This window comes from Phascolarctos cinereus, unplaced genomic scaffold (assembly GCF_003287225.1).
Source record: "Phascolarctos cinereus isolate Bilbo 61053 unplaced genomic scaffold, phaCin_HiC Scaffold_9;HRSCAF=440, whole genome shotgun sequence".
NCBI classification, from domain to species: Eukaryota; Metazoa; Chordata; class Mammalia; order Diprotodontia; family Phascolarctidae; genus Phascolarctos; species Phascolarctos cinereus.
Window position 1 is genome coordinate 116,676,137 of NW_027556402.1, and position 21,007 is coordinate 116,697,143.

The 21,007-nt window shown below is 40.0% G+C and overlaps 1 protein-coding gene across 1 annotated transcript in view; it reads left to right on the forward strand.

The window, feature by feature from the left end:
* The window catches only part of TBC1D9 (TBC1 domain family member 9), a 125,113-nt gene extending 105,379 nt beyond the window's left edge, over nt 1-19,734 (forward strand). The window contains exons 14-21 of the mRNA XM_020989854.2: nt 3,973-4,071; nt 5,058-5,126; nt 7,418-7,658; nt 9,922-9,987; nt 11,846-11,932; nt 13,376-13,450; nt 13,575-13,678; nt 17,548-19,734. Of these exons, the coding sequence (XP_020845513.1) occupies nt 3,973-4,071; nt 5,058-5,126; nt 7,418-7,658; nt 9,922-9,987; nt 11,846-11,932; nt 13,376-13,450; nt 13,575-13,678; nt 17,548-18,279 (1,473 nt within the window). The 3' untranslated portion in view covers nt 18,280-19,734. The remainder of the gene's footprint in view (nt 1-3,972; nt 4,072-5,057; nt 5,127-7,417; nt 7,659-9,921; nt 9,988-11,845; nt 11,933-13,375; nt 13,451-13,574; nt 13,679-17,547) is intronic.
* Nucleotides 19,735-21,007: the final 1,273 nt, after the last annotated feature.

Below are 21,007 nucleotides of genomic sequence, written 5' to 3' on the forward strand. Positions count from 1 at the left end.
AGCACACTGGAATTGAAACCCACGTTTTCTGATTTCAAATTTAATGCTATCCATTCTGCCACAGCCAGCTTTGAGGGAATCTGTACTTTAAAGAATTGCTCTTTGATCCAGGGAAGCCTCTTAATTATGGCAGATGTCAGCGAGCTGATCATGCAGTAAGATAATGCAGACAACTCTCCCAGCTCCCCGTGCAAGTGTTAACTGTCTTGGCCAGGTACTGGAGGAGCTCAGAGAGAGAACCTTGAGGCTGGCTTATCAAGTGTGTGTCCTTATGAAGACAGGCTGGTTGATTGAATTTGAGCCATGGGACATTTTGATTTTTTAGTACCAGCTAAAAGAAGTAATTTCTTCTTTCTCCTCTGCTGCCTTTTATGAGTAAGTTACTACGTAGCCTCAGAAATGAAAATTGAACAATGGAAAACTATCAGATTAGTAGGTGCTAATGGGAAGAAATAAAGTCTGCATGTTTAATTGGCAGCATCCCAGGACTACTTGCCGTTAGGAAAATTTGCCTGCTAGATCACCAAGGTTAGCAAATGGGGAAAAGTGAAGGCAGAAAGAATTGCGTAAATATTGAGATGTTAAAGATGAAGCACAGGATCATTGATTTTGATGGAGAAAGGCCCTTAGTCCAAACCCATCATTTCACAAAAGCTAAGCCTAAGGCCCAGAGCAGTGCAGTGATTTACCCAATCTCACACAGTGAGAGGGCTGGGATTTGGATCCTAGGGCTCAGACACTTTGGTACTGTTGTTCGTTTTGTTTCAGTTATATGTGACTCTCTGTGACCCCATTTGGGAGTTTCCAGGCAAAGATTCTGCAATGGTTCGCCATTTCTTTCTCCAGCTCATTTTACAGATGAGGAAACTGAGGCAAATAGTGTTAAAAGTTAAGTAAACTTGTCCAGAGTCACACAGCTAGTAAATGTATGAGACCAAATTTGAACTCAGGAAGATGAATGGTCCTGACTTCAGGCCTGGCACCATCTACCTGCCCCATGCTTAGTTAATTTTTCATTATACTTTACTGCTTCTCAGTAAGAATGAGCGATTTAAGGGATGAGCCAATTTAGGAATGTCTTTGATTTTGGCTTCTCCCAAAGACTTTTTACTTCAAAAAATTTTTTATAACATTACATTATTTCCTTTCACTGAGAATTGAATTTCTGGATGTCCTGAGAAAAAGGGTTATCTCTGGGCACTCGCATCTGGTTTGTGAATCCTGGGAAATGTTGGCTCCCGGACACACTGAGCTAATTTGTTCACTCTATTTTTAGCATGTTAATACATCCAAGTTCCTCCAAAAGGAAAATTATGTCATTCCTCTTGATTTTTCCTTTAGAAGTCATCTTCAAATAGCAAGACACGAGTTGAGAATCACCAGAGTACTTATGTGAACTGCTAAGTGCAAGGAACATTGTATGCTCTTCCTTACCCCACACTTATCACTAGCTCTGAATGTACATCCTTTATCATTACCTTTCAATCTGAAATATACCAACTCTCTTTTCATTACATGGGTCTACTAACCTAGAAGAACCAGAATTTAATACCACAAGGCACAAAGCTCCATCAAATGATGGGTGGTTGTTTTTTTAGCCCATGAGGGAAAGAAAATAGTGCTAGTAGGATTAAGATGGTTTTTTTCAAAGTAAAATTATATCTGCTTATAATTGTTTATATTTAATGAGCATTTCCAAAGGTAGAAGAAATTATAGTAAATTATAATAAAATTATTCAAAATTTTCTTTAAATCATTCAAAAATTCTTGAATCAGTTGATGTTCCTGATCCTTCTAGTGTTAAAATACCCTGGCCAAAATCTGCCCATACCCTCCCTTTTCCCCTTCTCTTCAGCTGACACCCAGAGAAGCCCATTCCGCTTCCTTCGGGATGTGCAGCTGTAAATAAGATATATCAGACATTTCAGTCTCATCTGATTGAGCTGATTCTATATAGTAAATGTGGCCAGATAGAAACTTCAGAAGAAAGTTGCTTATATAACACTTTGTGTAACCTCCTCCATCAATATCTAATCAACCTTAGAAATTATCTTCCTCTGGGCCAAGACAACTCCTCTTTAGGAAGAATCTTGTTCTTCACCATATAGTCACATCATACCCTATTCAAAAGCAGCTCTTTTCTGTGTGAATTGCTTCTTTGAAGCATGTTATGGGGATTTGTGGGTTGCTTTTTTTAAGATATTTTAGAAATAAATGGACTATTTTTTACTTTGAGAAAATAGCAGACTTGTACAAGGCAAAACAAGTAAAGATCTTGTTACATATTATTAAGAAGCATTTCATTTTCAGTAGCACAGAAGGGCGTGGGTGAAAAATCTCGAGTTTTGCAAAAAGAAAGTCACATTTAGTGCAAATGATTTTGCCTTCGGGTACAGGGAAGCCCTGTTCATTCCTTGGCAAGAAACCATACTCAGGTTGGAACTCTCGCTAGTGGGGAAGCTGGAGCTTTGTCGTCTAAAGGAAGGGCTTGGTGCTGCTAAGAGGAAAGACAACTTTGGATCTCTTCATCTTGACCTGGAGAGGGGGACTGAGGAGAAGAATTTACTGTAGTTTCCCGCAATTTCCCAACTTCAGCATGACTTTCTTCCTTTTCTAAAACCAGGCATTCATGATGCCTTATTACTGACCTCTTCATTGGCAGACCTGTGATAATCGACACACGTAAGCATCAGAGTGCTAGATTTCTTTCTCGGCCCTTCCTTTTGGTTGCCTAAGACTTGAAGGCTTCTTGGACATTTAACATACATCCCCTAGTGTGTAAAAAGAATTGTGCGAGGCAATGGGCAAGACAACACAACCCTTCCCTTCATGAAGCTGTTTGTTGTTATTCAGTCATTTCTGACTCTTCATGACCCCATTTAGAGTTTTCTTGGCAAAGATACTGGAGTGGTTTGCCATTTCCTTCTCCAGCTCATTTGACAAATGAGGAAAATGAGGCAAATAGGATTAAGTGACTTGCCCAGGGTCATCTGGGCAAGTATCTGAGACTGGATTTGAACTTAGTTCTTTCTGACTGCAGGCCTGGTGCTCCATCCACTGCACCACTTAGCTTGAACTATGGGAAATATTGCCTTTAGCTTTTTTTTATATAATTACAAACTAGGAATGAATTTATGTCAAGAAATTCCCATGCCATCTCCCTTCCCCTCCTCCCCTCCACTATGAAAGCAGGGTCAAATAAGTTCTACAAAACTTCTAATCATTAAATAGCAATTTAAAAAGTAAGAACAAATCTTGGAATGTTCACCACATGTTACTTCTGAAATCAACCAATCTCTAAGCTAAGTGGTACAATGGATAGAGCACTTATGCTCTGTCTGCCTCAGTGTTGTCAACTATAAATGGGAATTAATAATAGACTCTCCATCTCAGGGTTATTGCCAGAATCAAATGAGTTAATATTTTCTTTCTTTTTCTTTTTTTTTCTTTTTTTTTTTTTTGGTTAGGCATTGAGGTAAGTGACTTGCCCAGGGTCACACAGCTAACTAAGTGTTATGTGTCTGAGGCCGGATTTGAACTCGGGTCCTCCTGAATCCAGGGCCAGTGCTCTATCCACTGCGCCACCTAGCTGCCCCATGAGTTAATATTTTAAAAATAATTTTGTAAATCTTAAAATGCTATATCAATGCTAACTATCATTGTTGTTATTATTATTGTTATTATTTGCCAAACAAGTCCTTGAGTACTGACAACACAAAACAACAACAACAACAAAAAACTATCGCAATACTCATTCCCTTCAAGGATTATGTTCTGGGGCAAGGAAAGGAGAATAACGCGTTCATAAATAAGTGTGCCCCTAGACAGATGGGGTCAGGATAGGCCTGCTGCACTAAAGCACTTCAGCTAAGCTTCGAACTGCCATAAGGATTGCTTCACTGATTTTTCTAGGGAAAGACTTTTGTCAAGTTCTAGACAAAATCTTCAGAAATCCTGGGTTTTCCTTTCCAGAAATTTGGAACTATCCGAGCTGACTTGATTGAGCAGATGAGATTTAAACAGAGGCTAAAGGTCATTCAGACTCTTGAAGATACTACTAAGCGTAATGTGGTAAGTCCTTCATAAAACAACATCTCCTGCCCCCCATCTAAATTCCTTTCTCTGGCCCCCTCAATTCTCTCCTATCCTATACTTTTGGTATGGTGTAGTAGAAACAATGCTGGATAGAGATCAGAAGAACTGGGTGCAAATTTTGCTTCTATCACTGGACAGTTCACTTAGCCTCTGTGGGCTTTCATCCGAAAAAAAAAAAAGGTTATTATTCAGTCATTTCCGTCATGTCTGACTCTTTGTGACCCCATTTGGGGTTTTCTTGGCAAAGATGCTGGAGTGGTTTGACATTTCCTTCTCCAGTTTATTTGACAGATGAGGAAACTGAGGCAAGCAGGGTTAAGTGACTTGCCTAGAACCACGCAGTTAATAATTTACTGAGGCTACATTTGAACCTGGGTCTTCCTGACTCCAGGTCCAGTGCTGTATTCACTGCACTATCAATGAGGGGTTTTTTATGGAAGATCTCCTTGAGCTTTTTATGATCCTGTGATCCATGACCTCATCACGGCAGGGATTTCCTTCACTCCTTTCTCATACTGTGAGCTTCTCATCCATGTCTTTTTGTAAGCTCACAACAAAGCATCTATCCCCATATACCCGAAGCCTTCCTCAGGTTCTTTTCATAGTTTGCAGATGGCCAACCTATCACTTTGGATCTCCATCTCTTATCCATCCTTGTCACTGCATGACCAGCCCACCTCCTCCTTTCTTAGTCATTTATGTCCTTGATAGGATATCTCATATGGTCTTTCTCATGCACAAGTCATCATTGTAATATTACTTAAGTCATAACATTCACATGCCTTTTGGATCATCTACAGTACTAATTCTTCCTGACTTGCATCTGTGTTTTCTTCACTGGGAAAATATCAGTGGGCTGATATAAGGTGGGCTTTTGTGACAGCAAAGAGCTTGGGATCATTCAAAGCACTTCGTAAACCTTCTCTGCCTCTATCTAACCTTTCTTCTTCCATTTTTCAAAGGTTCGGACAATAGTGACTGAAACATCATTTACAATCGATGAGCTGGAAGAACTTTATGCTCTTTTCAAAGTAAGCTATAAGTGAAGTTCATGGGCATGCAATGGGAAAAAAAACATTCAGATGAATTCGAATTTGTTGGGGAAATATTCTAGCTGTAGCAGTGCCTCCTAAGGATAATATAATCGCAGTAGCAATCGTGGTAACTTGTATTTATCGAGGTAGCAGTGATGCCTCAATACAGCTTACCACACAAGACTAAGGCATCACTGAGAATTCAAAAGCGTATTGTTTAAGACAAAAAAAAATTGGGTCACCCTTCTAACTAGATGATTTTGATATCCCCTGTTCTCTTTCATTGCACAAAATACTCTTAATTGTAGTTTAGGGCCAATAAAAGAAGGGAGCATTAACCTACCAAACTTAGAGCAGTCACAATGACATTTAAACTTAGAATAAAGTTTTATCAATGTATATTTCCTAAATAACGCCCTTAATGGGAAATAAAATACAGTTTTATAAATAAATAAGAATGTTGCATTAAAGACGGAAATGCCTGCTTGATTAAATTTCGATTCTGTGGATTTGATAATTCGTTCCTCCCTAATCTTTCTCATTGGTGAAAAGAATAAAGAAATATTGATAACAATTCACTGATTTTTTTTCCTCCTTTTTCTCATTTCTCCCATTTTAGATAGACATTCAAGTTAAAATATGATTTCTGTTAAGAAGTCTTTTAGGATGGATAGGAATTTTCTTCACGCTTTGTAATTCAGTGGCCACTTTCATCTGTTCTGAGCTTACTAATTGACTCCATTGGGAGTTCTATCCATAGAGAAGAGAACTTATTGATAAGCTGTCCCAGGCATCAGCAGATCAAAGAAGTTTAAAACAAGAAGTAGCCCTATGTATTCTCTAGAGATGGTGAAAAGAGTGAACATGCCATGCCAGGATTCTGTCCTACCGAGACAGCATGGTGTTTTAAAAGAGACGTTGGGTATGATGTCAAAGAACCAAGATTTGAATGTGATATAGTGTGAAAAGTATTCTTCTTGGATGCATAGGATGTGGGTTCAAATTCTGCTTTTACTACTTTGTGACCTTAGGAGAGTCGGTTTCCTTATCTGTAAAGTGAGAAGATCGGATTAGATGGCCTTCCTTGCAGATCTAAACCTCTGCTGCTATACTGCTCCTTACATGAAAATTCAGTGTGCTCGAATATAGCTTTTATTCGGCGCTCTGCAATAGGAGGTGCTCATTTGGCAGTGGCAATTAATCACATGCTAAGGCTTTTTTACTTCTTTCTTAAGTTTCTGCAGTGTTCCCTGACAAGAATAAACTATTTGAACGTGCTTTTAAAAGGGGGGGAGGGGCGCTTACTTATCATCAAGCTGGAAGAGTCTGTAGAGGTCATCTAGTTAAAGCTCCTTATTTAATAGATGAGTAAAGTAAGGCGTAAAGACATTAAATATTTTACCTAAAGTCAGTCTGGCCTCAGACACTGAGTAACCCGAGGAAAGTCATCTAACCCTGCTTGCCTCAGTTTCCTCATCTGTCAAATGAGCTGGAGAAGGAAACGTCAAACCACTCCAATATCTTTGCCAAGAAAACCCCAAATGGGATTACAAAGAGTTGGATATGATTGAAACAACTGAATAACATTTGTAATAAGTCACATTCAGTGCTCTCAATAGATAAACTACTTAATGTGACAGGAGAGAAAAATGGAAGTTTTTGATAAGATTAGATTCTATTCCCTTTGAGTGGTGAGTGCCACTAAATTCTCCCAAAAGGCCACGTGCAGTTACATGAGATTGGAGGATTAAAAGTGTCCAGGAATTTTTTTTTTAATGTAGAGATCCATGGACATGGATCTGAGATCTAGATTCAATGTGTGTGTGTGTGTGTGTGTGTGTGTGTGTGTGTGTTATGGGCAAGTCATTTAACCACTCAACCTCAATTTCTGCATCTTAAAAACAGGCATGATAATAATTGCACCATGTACTCTATAGGATTGTTATGAAGTTGTTATTTGGGGGCATATCTTCAAGTTGACATTTTTGACATTTTTCAAATTAATATTTTATTCCCACCCCACCTCCATTTTTCTTTTCTTTCTGACCTTAATTGTCCTAGGTCACTCAGATTAAATATGCATGGGCATGATGGCCTGGAGTGAAAGGGTAGACCCAAAAAACAAGGTGGTGGAGATGGAGAGGAAGTAATGAGCCCCCTCCATCCCTTTCCCCCCTCTGGTTTGCAGTAAAATCACTTATTTTACAAGATTGCTGTATTGATGGAAATGGCAGTGCCGTTATGATCTGTGTATAAATTCTGTTCTCTCCCACCTCCCCTCCTACCAGGCAGAACATCTCACCAGCTGCTACTGGGGTGGAAACAGCAATGCCCTGGACCGCCATGACCCCAGCCTGCCTTACCTGGAACAATACCGTATTGATTTTGAGCAGTTCAAAGGGATGTTCACCCTGCTCTTCCCATGGGCCTGTGGGACTCACTCTGACGTGATGGCTTCTCGCTTATTCCAGTTACTGGATGAAAATGGAGACTCTTTGATTAACTTCCGAGAATTTGTCTCTGGACTAAGTACGGACAAATTATGGCATGATTTCGGGTAACCTGAGTAGTAGTCAGCTCCATGGGTACAGAACCCTTCATTAGCTGAGAAGGGCAGCTTTAAAGAATTGAGAAGTAACCCATCTGTAAGGTGTCCAAGCCTATTACAGCAGTTTTATCTATGTGTGTAAATAATTTAAATATTTAACCTATAATTTAAATTATAAGTTAACAGATGACAAAAAGATGCAGAACTACATAATTCCTATTCTGTTTCCATCTTTTCTACCCAAGAGAACATCTTTAGACAGAAAGGACCGAACAATCATCTTTAAGGCAATTGATGCAAAGACGAGTAAGAATATAATAAAAGAACAAGTTGTCCTTTTAAATGAGTTCAGGTCTCAGCATACGAAATTTCATTCCAAGATACATAAGGTACTTGCAGACAGCTATGGGTAGAATTCTTATCTGTCATCTTGGGCAATTCTTCTAGAACAGGAGACGTGAGAAAACTAGAGATGGGCAAATTCCCTCCTGATAGGTAGGTAGAGTATGGAAATCACAGCAATCATGTCATTTTATCTCTATCATAAGTGTATAACGGGTTATTAAATTGTGAGCCCTTTAAAAAGAAAGCAGTGATTGTAGCGAGCCAGCATGGGTTTACCAAGAAGGTCACATCAAGCAAATACATTTTCCTTTTTTCAATAGTTATTGATATTGATAGATGAAGGAAGGCCAGAGACAAAATGTATTTTGATTTCAGTAAGGCATTTAGCAAATTTCCCATGGTAATGCTTGTGGATAAGATGGGAAAGAGATTTGTAATGTCTATTTACAGCCAGTAGAACGAGTAACCCAGAAAGCGTGGACAAAGAGTTGTCTGTCAGCCTGGAGGGAAATTTTAATGTCACATAAAAGGACCTTGTCCTTGTAACTGTCCTAGTGAACATTTTAATCAACAACTTGGACGAAGACAAAAAAGGCCTATTTGTCATTTGTTGATCACAGAACTGAGCACAGCCAATCCAATGCTTAATAGAATTAAGGTTCAGGTTTATCTAATAAGATGGAACATTGGAGCTAAAACCAAAAAGGTAGAAGTCTATTTTTTTTTAAATCAATTTTCCAAAGACAGGATATGGAAGACTTAGTTGACAGTACTTCCTGTTTAGAAAAAAAAAAGAAAAAAATTCATGGGATTTAGTTATCACAAGGGCAGACCCTTCCATGTGATTTTAAATGTTAGAATTCTCTACCAACTAGGAGTCTAGAATCAGACCACCTTGTCTTATTAAGTGAATAATAAGCATTGTGGAGAAGAATAATTTAGATTTGCCATTGAAATAGGAGAGAAACAAGTCCTTCTTTGTTATTTAGAAATTATTTTTGGTGAAAGTCTGGTGGAGTTTTTTTGTTTTGTTTTGTTTTTCTTTTTTTTGTTGTTGTTTTTAAACAAATGATCGAATGTATTTGGGATACATTTCCCAATAGAAAGTTATGTCCAAACATTCCCTAATCAGAATTAGAATTTCCCTCAGCCATGTTCCATGAGGGTGCCTTGAGGAATATGGAATAGTTCAGCACCATGAAGTAGATACATCCAGGCCTCAGGAATTAGGAAGACCTGAATTCAAATCCTGCCTCAGATACTTACTGTGTGACCCCGGGCGAGTCACTTCACCCTGTTTGCCTTAGTTTCCTCATCTGTAAAATGGGGATAATAATAGCATCCATCTCCTAGTGTTGCTGTAAGGATTAAATGCAACTATTTGTAAAGGACTTAATACAGTGCCTAGCACATAGTAGGCACTCTATCAAACCTGCACAACATTCAGCCCGCAGGCTGCCATTTGCAGCCTGTGAAAGGATTTTGGGTGGCCCACAAAAAATGTAGAGGGTGTAAAACTGCCCACGGGCCATATGTTGTGCAGGTTCACACTAAATGCTAGCTACATTGGTGGTGGGGGGGGGGGATATTCTGGGCAGGAGAGCTCTAGAGTAGCCAGATGGCACAGGATAGAGCCTGACCTAGAGTCAGGAAGACCTGTGTTGAAATCCAATGTCAGACCCTTAGTAGCTGTTGTAACCCTGGGCAAATCACTTCACCCTGTTTGCCTCAGTTTCCTAATCTGTAAAATAAGTGAAGAAGTAAATCGCAAACCACTTCAGTACCTTTGCCAAGAAAACCCCAAACAGGTCACAAGAGTTGACAATGACTAAGCATCTGAACAGCAGAAAAGGAGAGCTCTGTGGCTTTGTGGCTGATGGTAACATTTGCTCTTTTTAGGTGCAGCCTGTCATGGCGACCTCACAGAGAAACTTAAGCTACTCTACAAAATGCATGTCTTGCCTGGTAAGTGAACTGCCCAGATCAGCCTCAGAGCTTGGGGGAAGGGGCCTACAAAGGTAGTGGATTAGGCAGGAGCTCCAGAAAGATGTGAATTTAAGAGGAAACTTTAGGTTGAACCTAACTGACAGGAGAAAATCTGCTAGAAAGACTGTGCTATTTTCTCTCGTTGGCAAAAAAAAAAAGAAAAAAAGTCTTGAGGGACCTCCATCTTCATTCTGTTCCTCGGAGCTCAAAAAAAAGGTCCTTAGGCAGAATAAACACCCCTTCTACACCTTTAAGGGATGGGGTTGACGAATTCAGGAAGAGAGGTCTTTTTCTTTCTCTTTTAAGGGCCATTCTGACTCTTATCTTCCAGCTCCAGATTTCTGATTTTTATTTATTTTCTTACAGCAATGGAGAATAAATGAAGGAATAGTTGTCAAATGAAAAAAATGTCTATGAAATGAATGAGGATGGAGACGGGGCACTTGTCATAGTCTATGTTCTTTTTGACCATTTTCAGTGGTTCTTTCTCCCACAAATGTCCAGTCAGTGTTTGTTTGTTTGTTTGTTTGTTTAATTTAAAAAATCCTCATACTATAGTATTAGGAAGTTGATTTACAGATCTTCCAAAGGAAAATTCATACTTTCAAAGAGGATGAACAAGCAGAAGGCAGAAAATAGCATAAATAATTGGTAATGATAAAATATCTAGCATCAGTGAGGAAGCTGTATCTTGCAAGGGTGTCTTTCTTAGTATAGCCAACCACCAGGTATCCAGTTGCATGAGGTGTGGTTGTAGGGATAGAAGGAGGGACACTTTGTGAAAAAAGTTATGAAAAAAACTTCCTACAAATGCATATGTGGCTAATGTTCCCCATGGTATGTAGGCATTTCTTTTGTGATAAATCATGGCACCCTGAGACATAGAGCCTATCGAGCAGTTTAATGAGGTTAGAAGGTGAATCTTTAAAAGGGAGGTTTGGTGGGAGAGGAGGACAGCACAGATTCTCTTGGCTCACACTGCAAGGCTCTCCTACAGAGAGTCTCATCTGCTGCAAATGTGGTTTTCATTCTTCACTGAACATTTGCACAGCTGTAGCAACAAACCAGTTTGCCTTTTTGACTGCTTGTCTGAGATTACATACTTTTTTTAGGAAATGTAATTAGCAAAACCCATCCATCCGTCCATCCCAGGGAGTTTCAGTACAGCAGCCCTATGATTTCCTGCTGACAGTAATTCCAGCAGCTGCCCATTTCATATGCCCAAAGTCAAAAGTCCAGTTTCAGCATTCACTCAGTGACGAGGGAGACACACAGTCAAACTATGTGCCTGGCTCCAGTGTCCTTTCTTTTTTTTTTTTTCCAGCTCTCCACAAGGATCACTTTTTGTCGGTGTAATCTCAGCCTCTGGACCAAATCCAAGCAGATTTGGGCATGACTGGGGGGTTAATGGTAGCAGTTGTCAGCTCCATTAGGGCCTTTCTGCAACATAATAACACTGCGTTAGCCAGGAAGGGTAATTCTGGAAGGGAAAGCCATTAGACACAATACTGTAAATTATCATCACAACTCCTTGATATAGCAGAGAACTTTGGCCCTCAGTTTTGTGCTGGCCACATCTACTCCCAACATATTGCGTTCTTCTCCTCATTTGATCCCCAGTGCAAGGGGACCCTTGTGTTGATCTTCTTAGGAACTTAATCCCAATGGGAGATCATACAAAGTGAGTGGTTTCATGTCGTAAGTCCCAGGGTGTCAGGTGTCTCCATCTAAGTCACTTCTGCTAGTTTTCCCAACTGGGCTCTTCACAGGTCTTTTTGAGATGAGATCCATCTTAAAACCCATTCTTTTTTGAGTAACCACGCTCTTCCCTCCCTAGAGCCATCCCCTGATCAAGAAGAGCCAGATTCTGCTTTCGAAGCCACTCAGTACTTTTTTGAAGACATCACTCCTGAGTGCACACATGGTAGGTGTTTTTATTAGTGAGGATGTTTTCTGGCCTTCTTTCAGGAATACAGCATCACAGAAAACAGAGTTTCCAGATCTATCAAAGCAACTAAATAGAAGCTGATCTGGAATTAGGAAGACCTGAGTTTAAATCCAGTCTCAAACACTTACTAGCTATGTAACCTGTTTCCTCATCTGTAATAATATGCGCATTTTACACATCCTTTGTGAGAGTGAAATAACTCACCCACAGGAACATGTTGGTATCATAGGACTGTCATAGATTTAAAGCTGAAGGGGACCCGAGAGGTCATCCTGTCCTAGCTCAGTGTTTTACAGATAAGGAAACTGAGGCACAAAGAATAAGTCCTTGGGCTGAGATTTCAATATAGGTCCTCTGATTCCAATTATAGGATCCTAACTTAAAATATCATGATGGGATTTAATTTAGTACATTGCATAAACAAGCTCAGGTACCTGGAGTTTTTTTAAGGGGTTGGGGGTAACCCTGGGGAAAGAGGACTGACTGTTACACCCCTGCCAAGGACTTTTATTTCTCATCTTTGTCTTAAAACAGCAATTTCCCTATGAAATTCTACAAAGCTATAGGTGAATCCTAAAAAGTCCCAATTCTGAAATAGCATATTCTAAACCTACAGGAATTCCAGTAACACATGTAAATGCAGGGGAAAATAGAGAGTTCAGTAGTAACAGCAGTGGATCTGAGTTGGGAAACCCGAGTTTAGTTCTTGGCTAAGCCTTGGGATTGTCCCTTTGTGACCCAGGTCCCTAAATTCCCTTTCCTTCTTTAGGCTTAGGGTTTCTTCATCTACAAAATAACGCGAAGTCTTTTCCGACTCAAAATTACAATTCTATTTCATACTACTACAAAAATAATACTACATTTTCTTATCCTTTCTTTTGCCCTTCTTCTAGATGTGGCAAACTCTGGCACCTTATTTCTTTAAACAGGTGACATTCCATAGCCTCTGGAAGAAAACCAACATTATAGATATAAAGTGAAGATATACTAGCTGTTTTCAAAACTGTAAAAGGAACTTTTGAAAAAGTGCTTAAAAGAGCGAAATATAAGTAGAAGCAGAAGAACAATAAAAGAAAATGAATCCCGCTTTTCCTCTCGGTAGAGAGATGGGGTACGACAGGCAGAATGATGCATACACTGTTACACACTGTCATTCAATTGGTTGTTTTTGCTTACCAGTTTTTCTTTGTTACAAGGGGGTCTAAGCTGTGTGTGAGTGTAGCCCAGGCTTTGCAATGTCAGAGAGCATCTTTTTCATTCTAGTTCTGTGCTGGTTTAGACATACTTCACTTGAGAACTTGAAGTCAAATTCTGCCGGTGCCCTACAATAAATGTCGAGCATTGTGTTTTGCTTTGCTTTTTAAATGATACATCTTACATTTGCTAAAATCTCTTCTTGTCCTTCTGAACACTTCCTAGTAGTTGGCCTGGACAGCAGGACCAAGCCAAATGCTGATGATGGGTTTGTTACACTGAGTCTCAAGTCCGACAAAGGTACACCTTTCTCCATACCTGCATTTAATTATTAAATTAAACTAATTTTTAAAATGTCCTTTTTTTGCTTGTTGATAACCCACTGATTAGACTGTCTCCTTATATCTCAACCTTTTCATTTTAGGGAAGAAGGTGAATTCCCAAGACAATCGTAACTACCTGAGATTGTGGACCCAAGAGAATAAAGCCAAGTCAAAGAATTCAAAGGATCTGCCCAAATTGAACCAGGTAACTACCTGACTTTACACTATCACTCTTTTCCACCCAGGGTGCTTTTTTTTTCTCTTAGACCATAACGAAATCCATAACAGGGGGTAGTAACTGCAGCACAAGGGCCAAATCTGGCCCACCACCTGTTTATTGAAGAATGTAAAAACCATTCTTAGCTTATGAGCCATACAAGAACAGGTGATAGGTTGTATTTGACTCACAGCTATAGTTTATAGTCTCCTAACAGGAGCGAGAAGAAGCATTTATTATGCACCTACTGTGTGTCAGGCCTGTACTAAGTGTTTTACAAATATTATTTCATTTGATCATCCCAACATAACCTTTAAGATAACCATGGTCTCCTTCCTATGGCTAAGTCAGGAGCTTATGTGGGCACCCAAGATAGTGGTGTGTCCTTTCTCTTGATCCATGCTGACAAAGAGAGCAGTGGTAGGTAAAAACAGGCTGCAGCAGGCAAGCAATGGCAAAGGAAATATAGTGTAAAGAATGGGATCTAAGAAATCTATTAGTGGAAAAAGAAGATGAGCTAGACATAAGACAAGAGCAAGGGATAATCGTTAGATAAACCGCACAATCCACCAATATCCATCTTCACAATGGTTCAGAGGAGAGATAATCAAATATGTGCCATCAATATGTGGTGCAAAAATCAATTTCTGTTTGAGTTTGACACCACTGGTCTAGAGCACTCAAGCAAAGCTCTGGGCATTTTGGTTATATACCTCTGCTTAACTTCTGTTTACCTCAGTTTCTTCATCTGTAAAATGGGGATAATAATAGCACCTACCTCCCCAGGTTCTTGGGAGGATTAAAGAGATAATATTTGTAAAACACTTCATGCAATGCCTGGCACAAAGTAGGCGCTAGCTATTATTAGTTATTATTATTCAACAAATACTTATTAAGTGCCTGCTGCTTACTGGGGATATAAAAACAAAAATTATATAGTCCCTGATGCTGGGAACTTATGTTATATTTAGAAGGAGGGAACCAACTTTACAGAGAAATATAAATACAGAATACACACAAAGGAAGAGTCAGAGTAGTGGAGTGGACATAGTAGTTCTGAAGTTAGGAATACCTTATTCTAAATCCTGCCTCTGACACACGCTATTTGACCTCAGTGCCATAGGCAATTCTCTGAGACTGTACGTTGCAGAGAATATGCCTACCTGCATTGGTAGAGGGTATTTCCTCACCTGGAAGTTGGCTAAACCAATGAACTCACAGGTCTACTCTCGATTCCTATCTTCATAAATAGTAATTTTTGTGGTGATAATGGGAGCGCAGAGAAAATACTAGCAACTGGGGCAATATGGATAAGTAGATGGCATTTGAACTGAGCTTTGAAAGAAGCTAAGGATTCTGAGAGGCACGGATGAGATGGGAATATATTGCAGCCATCAGGGAAAGCCTATGCAAAGACATGAACATAGGAGATGGGGAATTATAAGTTTCCATTGATCTCAATCTCAAGAGATAGTTAAAAGCCAGGAGAGTGATATGATCAGAACTCTAATTTAGCAGTATCAGGTATATGGAAAAGGGAAAGGCTGGATACAGCAAGACTAGTTAGGAGGCTACTGTCGTAGTCCAAGAGAGATGATGAAGGCTTGAATTAGGGTGCTGGCCATAGGAGCAGAGGGAAAAAGACAGATGCAAGAGATATTTTGGAAGTAAAATTGACAAGACATAGCAACTGATTGGATGCGATGGGTGACAGAAGGAAGAGTTGGGGATGACATCAAGATTGTTAAGCAGAGTGACTGGAAGGATGATGGCAGCCTACACAGAAAAACAAAGAAATTAGAGAGATGAGTGGGCTTAAGGGAAAAGATAATGAATCCTATTTTGACAAAAGGCTTTGAAATGCCTCTGAGATATCCAGTAGGGATGTTCAATAGACAGTGGTATGGATATTTAGATCTGGGTGTTATTGCATAGAGATGATAGTTGCACCTATGTGAGCTAATGAGTTTGCTAAAGGATAGAACACAGAGAGAGAAGAAAAGGATCCAGGTCAGAGCTCTAGAGGATGCTAGTGGTTAGGGAGTCGGATGTAGGAGGAGAAACAATGAAAGAGCAGTGTTGCAAAAACCCAGGGAAGCACACTGATGTTGATGGATATTGATCATGTTTCAGTGTTGATGTAACCAAAAAACGGTCCAACCATGATGCAAGAAAAGTGATTAAACTTTCCATAGCCTTTGACATAGTATATATGTCAAAGAAGTCAAAGACAGAAAACAAAGGTCCATAGTATATCAAAATATTCACAGTAGCATTCTTTAGGTGGGAAAGATCTAGAAACAAAATGGTCATCTATCATTTGGGGAATAGCTGATTAACCTCTGGTACCTGAATGTAATAGAGTGACATTCCTATAGGAGAAGGTAATTAAATATGAGGAATTCAGTGAGTAAGTGAATTCAGTGAATGTAGATGACTTTTTCTATGAATTTTACCAATAAATGGAGGAAAGATTTAGAACTATAACTTGAGGGATCATAGATTTAAGTGAAGGGTCTTTTTAAGATTGGGGAAATAATGTAAAGAGGGAATAATTAAACACCATGCTGCTGGAGGTGATAGGAGGGAATGTGTAGAGAGAGCAGACGTGGAAGAGAATGGTCTCTACACCAGAATCCGGAGCAAAGGAGGACAGATATTGCCAAGGGGTTGTGAGATATAGAACAGTGAACAAGACGTAGTCTGGGGTGAAGGGTCTCTAAGTATAAGGCAGGGTCCTCTGCTGAGAGCAAGGAGTTTGATGTGGGAACCTCTAGAAGATTAAAAAGAATTTGGAACGTCCTCTAATTCCAAACAGAGGATAAATGAGGAATGCAACTGAGAGTCGGTCAGAGGAGAAGGACGGCCTTGTGGCTATGAGGGCCCAGTGTGGCTAGAGTTCATAAATTTGCAGTGGGAATACCCAGACTAGAATTGGTTAGGATATACCATGATTCCAGAGGGCTGAGAATGAAGCAGGCTGCCCACATCCTGACAGAGGTGATAGATTCAAGGAATAGAATGAGATGTACATTTTTGGACATGGAAAATGTGGGATTTTTGCTTTGCTTTGCTTTACTATGCTTATTTGCTATTTGGCTACCCTCTGTGCTTTTTTTTTCTTTTTTTTTTGGCTGTTCATGAAAAAGGAGGGAGAAAAAAATTAATTCTTGTTAATTGTGTGGTGTATAGACAACTACCACCCAAAAAGTGCCTTTGGCTGTGCAAAGAATGCTGCTGTGAATATTTCAATATACAATGGACCTTTGTTTCTGTCTTTGATATCCTTGACAGATTGACTAGGATTGCAAGGTCCTAGAGTATGACCATTTATGACCATAACATGACCAAAGAGTATGGACCATTTAGTCACTTTTCTTGCCCCACTTTTTGGTTGCATCAATACTGCATCAGTGTGCTTGCCTGGGTTTTTGTGACATGGCTCTTACATGATTTTTTCCTCTGTCACCCAAAACACAGGCTGTATTAGAATCAGTGGGCACCTGTCTTACAATCTTGTTTTACCTTTCACTCACAATTTCTTCCACTCTTGTTGACCCTGATACAAATGGATCTGTGATTTCACTGATGTAGGCAGGGCCTCCATCAATGCTATTTACAACTGGATCTATATTCCAGCTCATCCCTACCAGATGAATCACAAAACAGCTTAAGAATCTTTCTCCTATGGCTATGTCATATTACAATAAGTTAAAAAGAAAGCTTTTGTGATTTTGAGTGCCCTTCCAGGCACATCTTCTAGGGGAGATTATTTTTAATGGCTTTCTCTTCCCAGGTCAAACCACTGTATGTACCTTCCTATGACAATGATAAAATGTCTCCTGTTTTGTCCCCAGGGTCAGTTTATTGAACTATGTAAGACAATGTACAACATGTTTAGTGAGGACCCAAACGAGCAGGAGTTGTACCATGCCACAGCCGCAGTGACCAGCCTGCTACTGGAGATTGGAGAAGTGGGCAAACTCTTTATCACCCAGCCAGCCAAAGAGAATGAGGGTGGAGGCAGCAGTCACCCCTGTGCCCAGGGCATCCAGAGCATGCTGTTCCCCAAGAAAGGACCCAGCCAGTCCTACTGTGTGGAACCAAGTGAGCTGCTCCCCACCAGCTTGGTGATGGACAGTGAGGAGCCTTCAGAGGGTCCCCTAGGTGGGCAAATGGAGGACATTAAGCTGGAAGATTCTTCCCCCCGAGATAATGGGGCTGGGTCCTCCATGCTCATCTCTGATGACGACACGAAGGACGACAGCTCCATGTCATCTTACTCGGTGCTGAGCGCAGGCTCCCATGAGGAGGACAAGCTGCACTGTGAGGACATTGGGGACGACACCGTCCTGGTACGCAGTGGCCGAGGCACCACAGCCCTTCCTCGGAGCAACAGCCTAGACAGGGACTGGGCCATCACCTTTGAGCAGTTTTTGGCTTCCCTCTTAACTGAGCCTGCCCTGGTGAAATACTTTGACAAGCCAGTGTGCATGATGGCCAGAATAACCAATGCCAAGAACATCCGGATGATGGGGAAGCCCATCACCTCGGCCAGTGACTATGAAATCTCTGCCATGTCAGGGTGATGTTGAGGCCTTTATAGGGGATGTGGGATAGGGTGGGGAGGGAAGGGTTTTTTAAGTTTTGTGTTGGAGTTCAGGGATTTTGTTTATTTGTTTTTAATTAAGTATTTATTAGTACCTTGCTTGAAGCCTGGTATTTTCATAATATAGTAGAATGAAAATTGTCAAAGAAATATTTAAGTATCTCCAGTTAGGTACAGGACTCCATTTTGGTGAGAATAGGGGAAAAAACCCCACCAAAATGAAGTTTTATTCCGTGAAATTCCAAAAAGATGAAACTGTCAGTGAAATGTATGTGTTATTCTTATTAACCTTACTACTGTTGAACTATAAACACAGTAAAAGTAGTTCTCAGTTTTTACACTCTAAACCAAGTGGCAGATATTTGTGTATTTTTTTTTAATTAAAATCTGACCTGTAAAAAGAAGGAAATATCAGTGAACAGAGTGATCATAAATGGAAAGGCACCATCAGCTGGATTATCCCTCTCAGTCTCCTATCACATCCCTGTGGGATGCCTTTTAAATAGAGTTTACAACATCAGATCTGTTTCCTAGAGCACCACTTGTAAACACCCTGCTCCCAAGCTCTGCTGGCTTCCCTTCCCCAAAGGAATAAAGCATTGGGATGGGAAGGGAAGGATGAAACAAATCCTAGAATAACTAATTCAAGCAAACCACCTGTCACTTATGAGGAAATGGTCAAACTGGCTATTTGGTCATTTTGCGGGGATGGAGGAAACAAATCCATTCACTGAAAGTGATAAAGATGAGACAGGGTTTGATTTGGGGATTTGCTTGTTTTGTGTTCTAGCCAAAAGAAAAAAGGGTATTGGGACTTCTGAGAGCAGAGATTGCAGCTTCTCATTGTTCATTGCTAAAAGAAAACAATGACATAATCATTACCACTTAGGTATGGTCTCTTCTGTAGATGTAAGGACTCATAACCAACCATGTATTGCATACATCCTTTGTTCCAGGTAAAGTCACTGTAAAGTAGATATAACGTAACCTGAAACAAAATAGAAAACCTGAAAGATCTGTAACTGAATGTTTGTTTCCAAATAGAGCGCGTCACTTTATCTAAAGACTAGTTGGCTACATCAATTTCCCAAATGGTTTGTGGAGATGAAACCTAGGCACACCTGCACTTTGCATCCTTGCTGCTGTTGCTGTTTTATTTTGGACCCTGTCGTAAAGTTTCTTTCCCCCTTTTTTGTCCTGTTGAGTGTGTAAGCATTCCCAGGAGACTGTCTTCTGTTTGCTTGTTCAAAATACTCTTCTTAAGAGATGACTTTTTTTTTTTTACTCTTCTACATCGTGTCCTTTTCATTTCGGCCAATGCTGCTCTTTTTTCTTATTTACGAGAATGGTTTTAAAACTGTCAGATGAAGTTGTGTTTAACCACAAATAGGATAAATGTGAAAAAAAAATAATAAAAGACATTCAGATACCCTCACCTCTGGCTTCTATGTTATGTGACTGAGTTTTTGCCTAGGAGAAAATATAACTTTGTATGTGGAGATTTTATGTTACTCTTCCAAATATAATCAACAGGTGGGTAATTCTTTTACAGCTGACATTTGTATCGCAGTTTGAAGTTTGCAAAGTGCTTTACGTATACAATCTTTTGGGAGACCCTATATTATCACATGTGATTCTTGCAATAGCCAGGAGGTGCTACTGATAGTATTATCCCCATTTTACACGTCAGGAAACTGAGGCTTAGAGAGATGAAATGACTTGACCCTGGTCTCACAACTAGTAAGAATCTAGGGCAAAATTGCAGTTTAGGTCTTCCTGCCTCCAAGTCCAACACTCTTTCCACTGCACCAAATTTGTTTCCCTGTTCTCACAGTGCTTAGCATATAGTAGATGCTTAATAAATGCTTATTAATAGATTAATAGCAATATAGGAAATGTCATTATTCATATTAAATGTATTTTTAATAAGGAAGAAACAATCCATAGGAAAAAATTGTCTGTACTTCAACTTTCTTACAACATTAGCTCCTCAACCCTCCTCCAAAATCCAGTTTCCATGCCTACCACTTGTTCTTCCCAAGGTTTCCAATAACATCTTAATTTCCCAGTCTAATGGCCATGTCTCTAAATTCATTTTTGGGGGGGCAGCTAGATGGCGCAGTGGATAGAGCACCGGCCCTGAAGTCAAGAGGACCTGAGTTCAAATCCGGCCTCAGACCAAACACTTGACACTTACTAGCTATGTGACCCTGGGCAAGTCACTTAACCCCAATTGCCTAAAAAAAAAATTTCATTTTTGATGCCTTGTTTGAGCTTTCATTTCCTCATCTATAAAATGAAAGTGTCACACTAGAATAGCCTCTGAGGTCCCTCCCAAGGCTAAATCTTGTGATTCTTCCTTAGCTTCTATGACATTGCTTTCCTTGATTTCCCTGTTTCTTCATGTACTTATACTCCCTAACTACAGGTATTTCTCTCCCCTCCCTCCCACCCCCCTTACGGTCTGTCATTGGCCCTCTTCTCTTCTGGCTTTTCCCTCTCTTCCTTGCCAAACCCATCTGCTTTCCTCAGTTATTATTGTCACCTCTGTGGAAAGGATAACCAAACAAATCTATAAAATTAGCCCTGGTCTTAGAGCTTTTATTCCATGTTTTTGGTAATCTGCTGAATGTCCTTTCCTGAATGTCCCACATAAATTCATCTGCCCCATAAAACATGCCCTTCCTCCTAACTCCCTCTATCTGTGG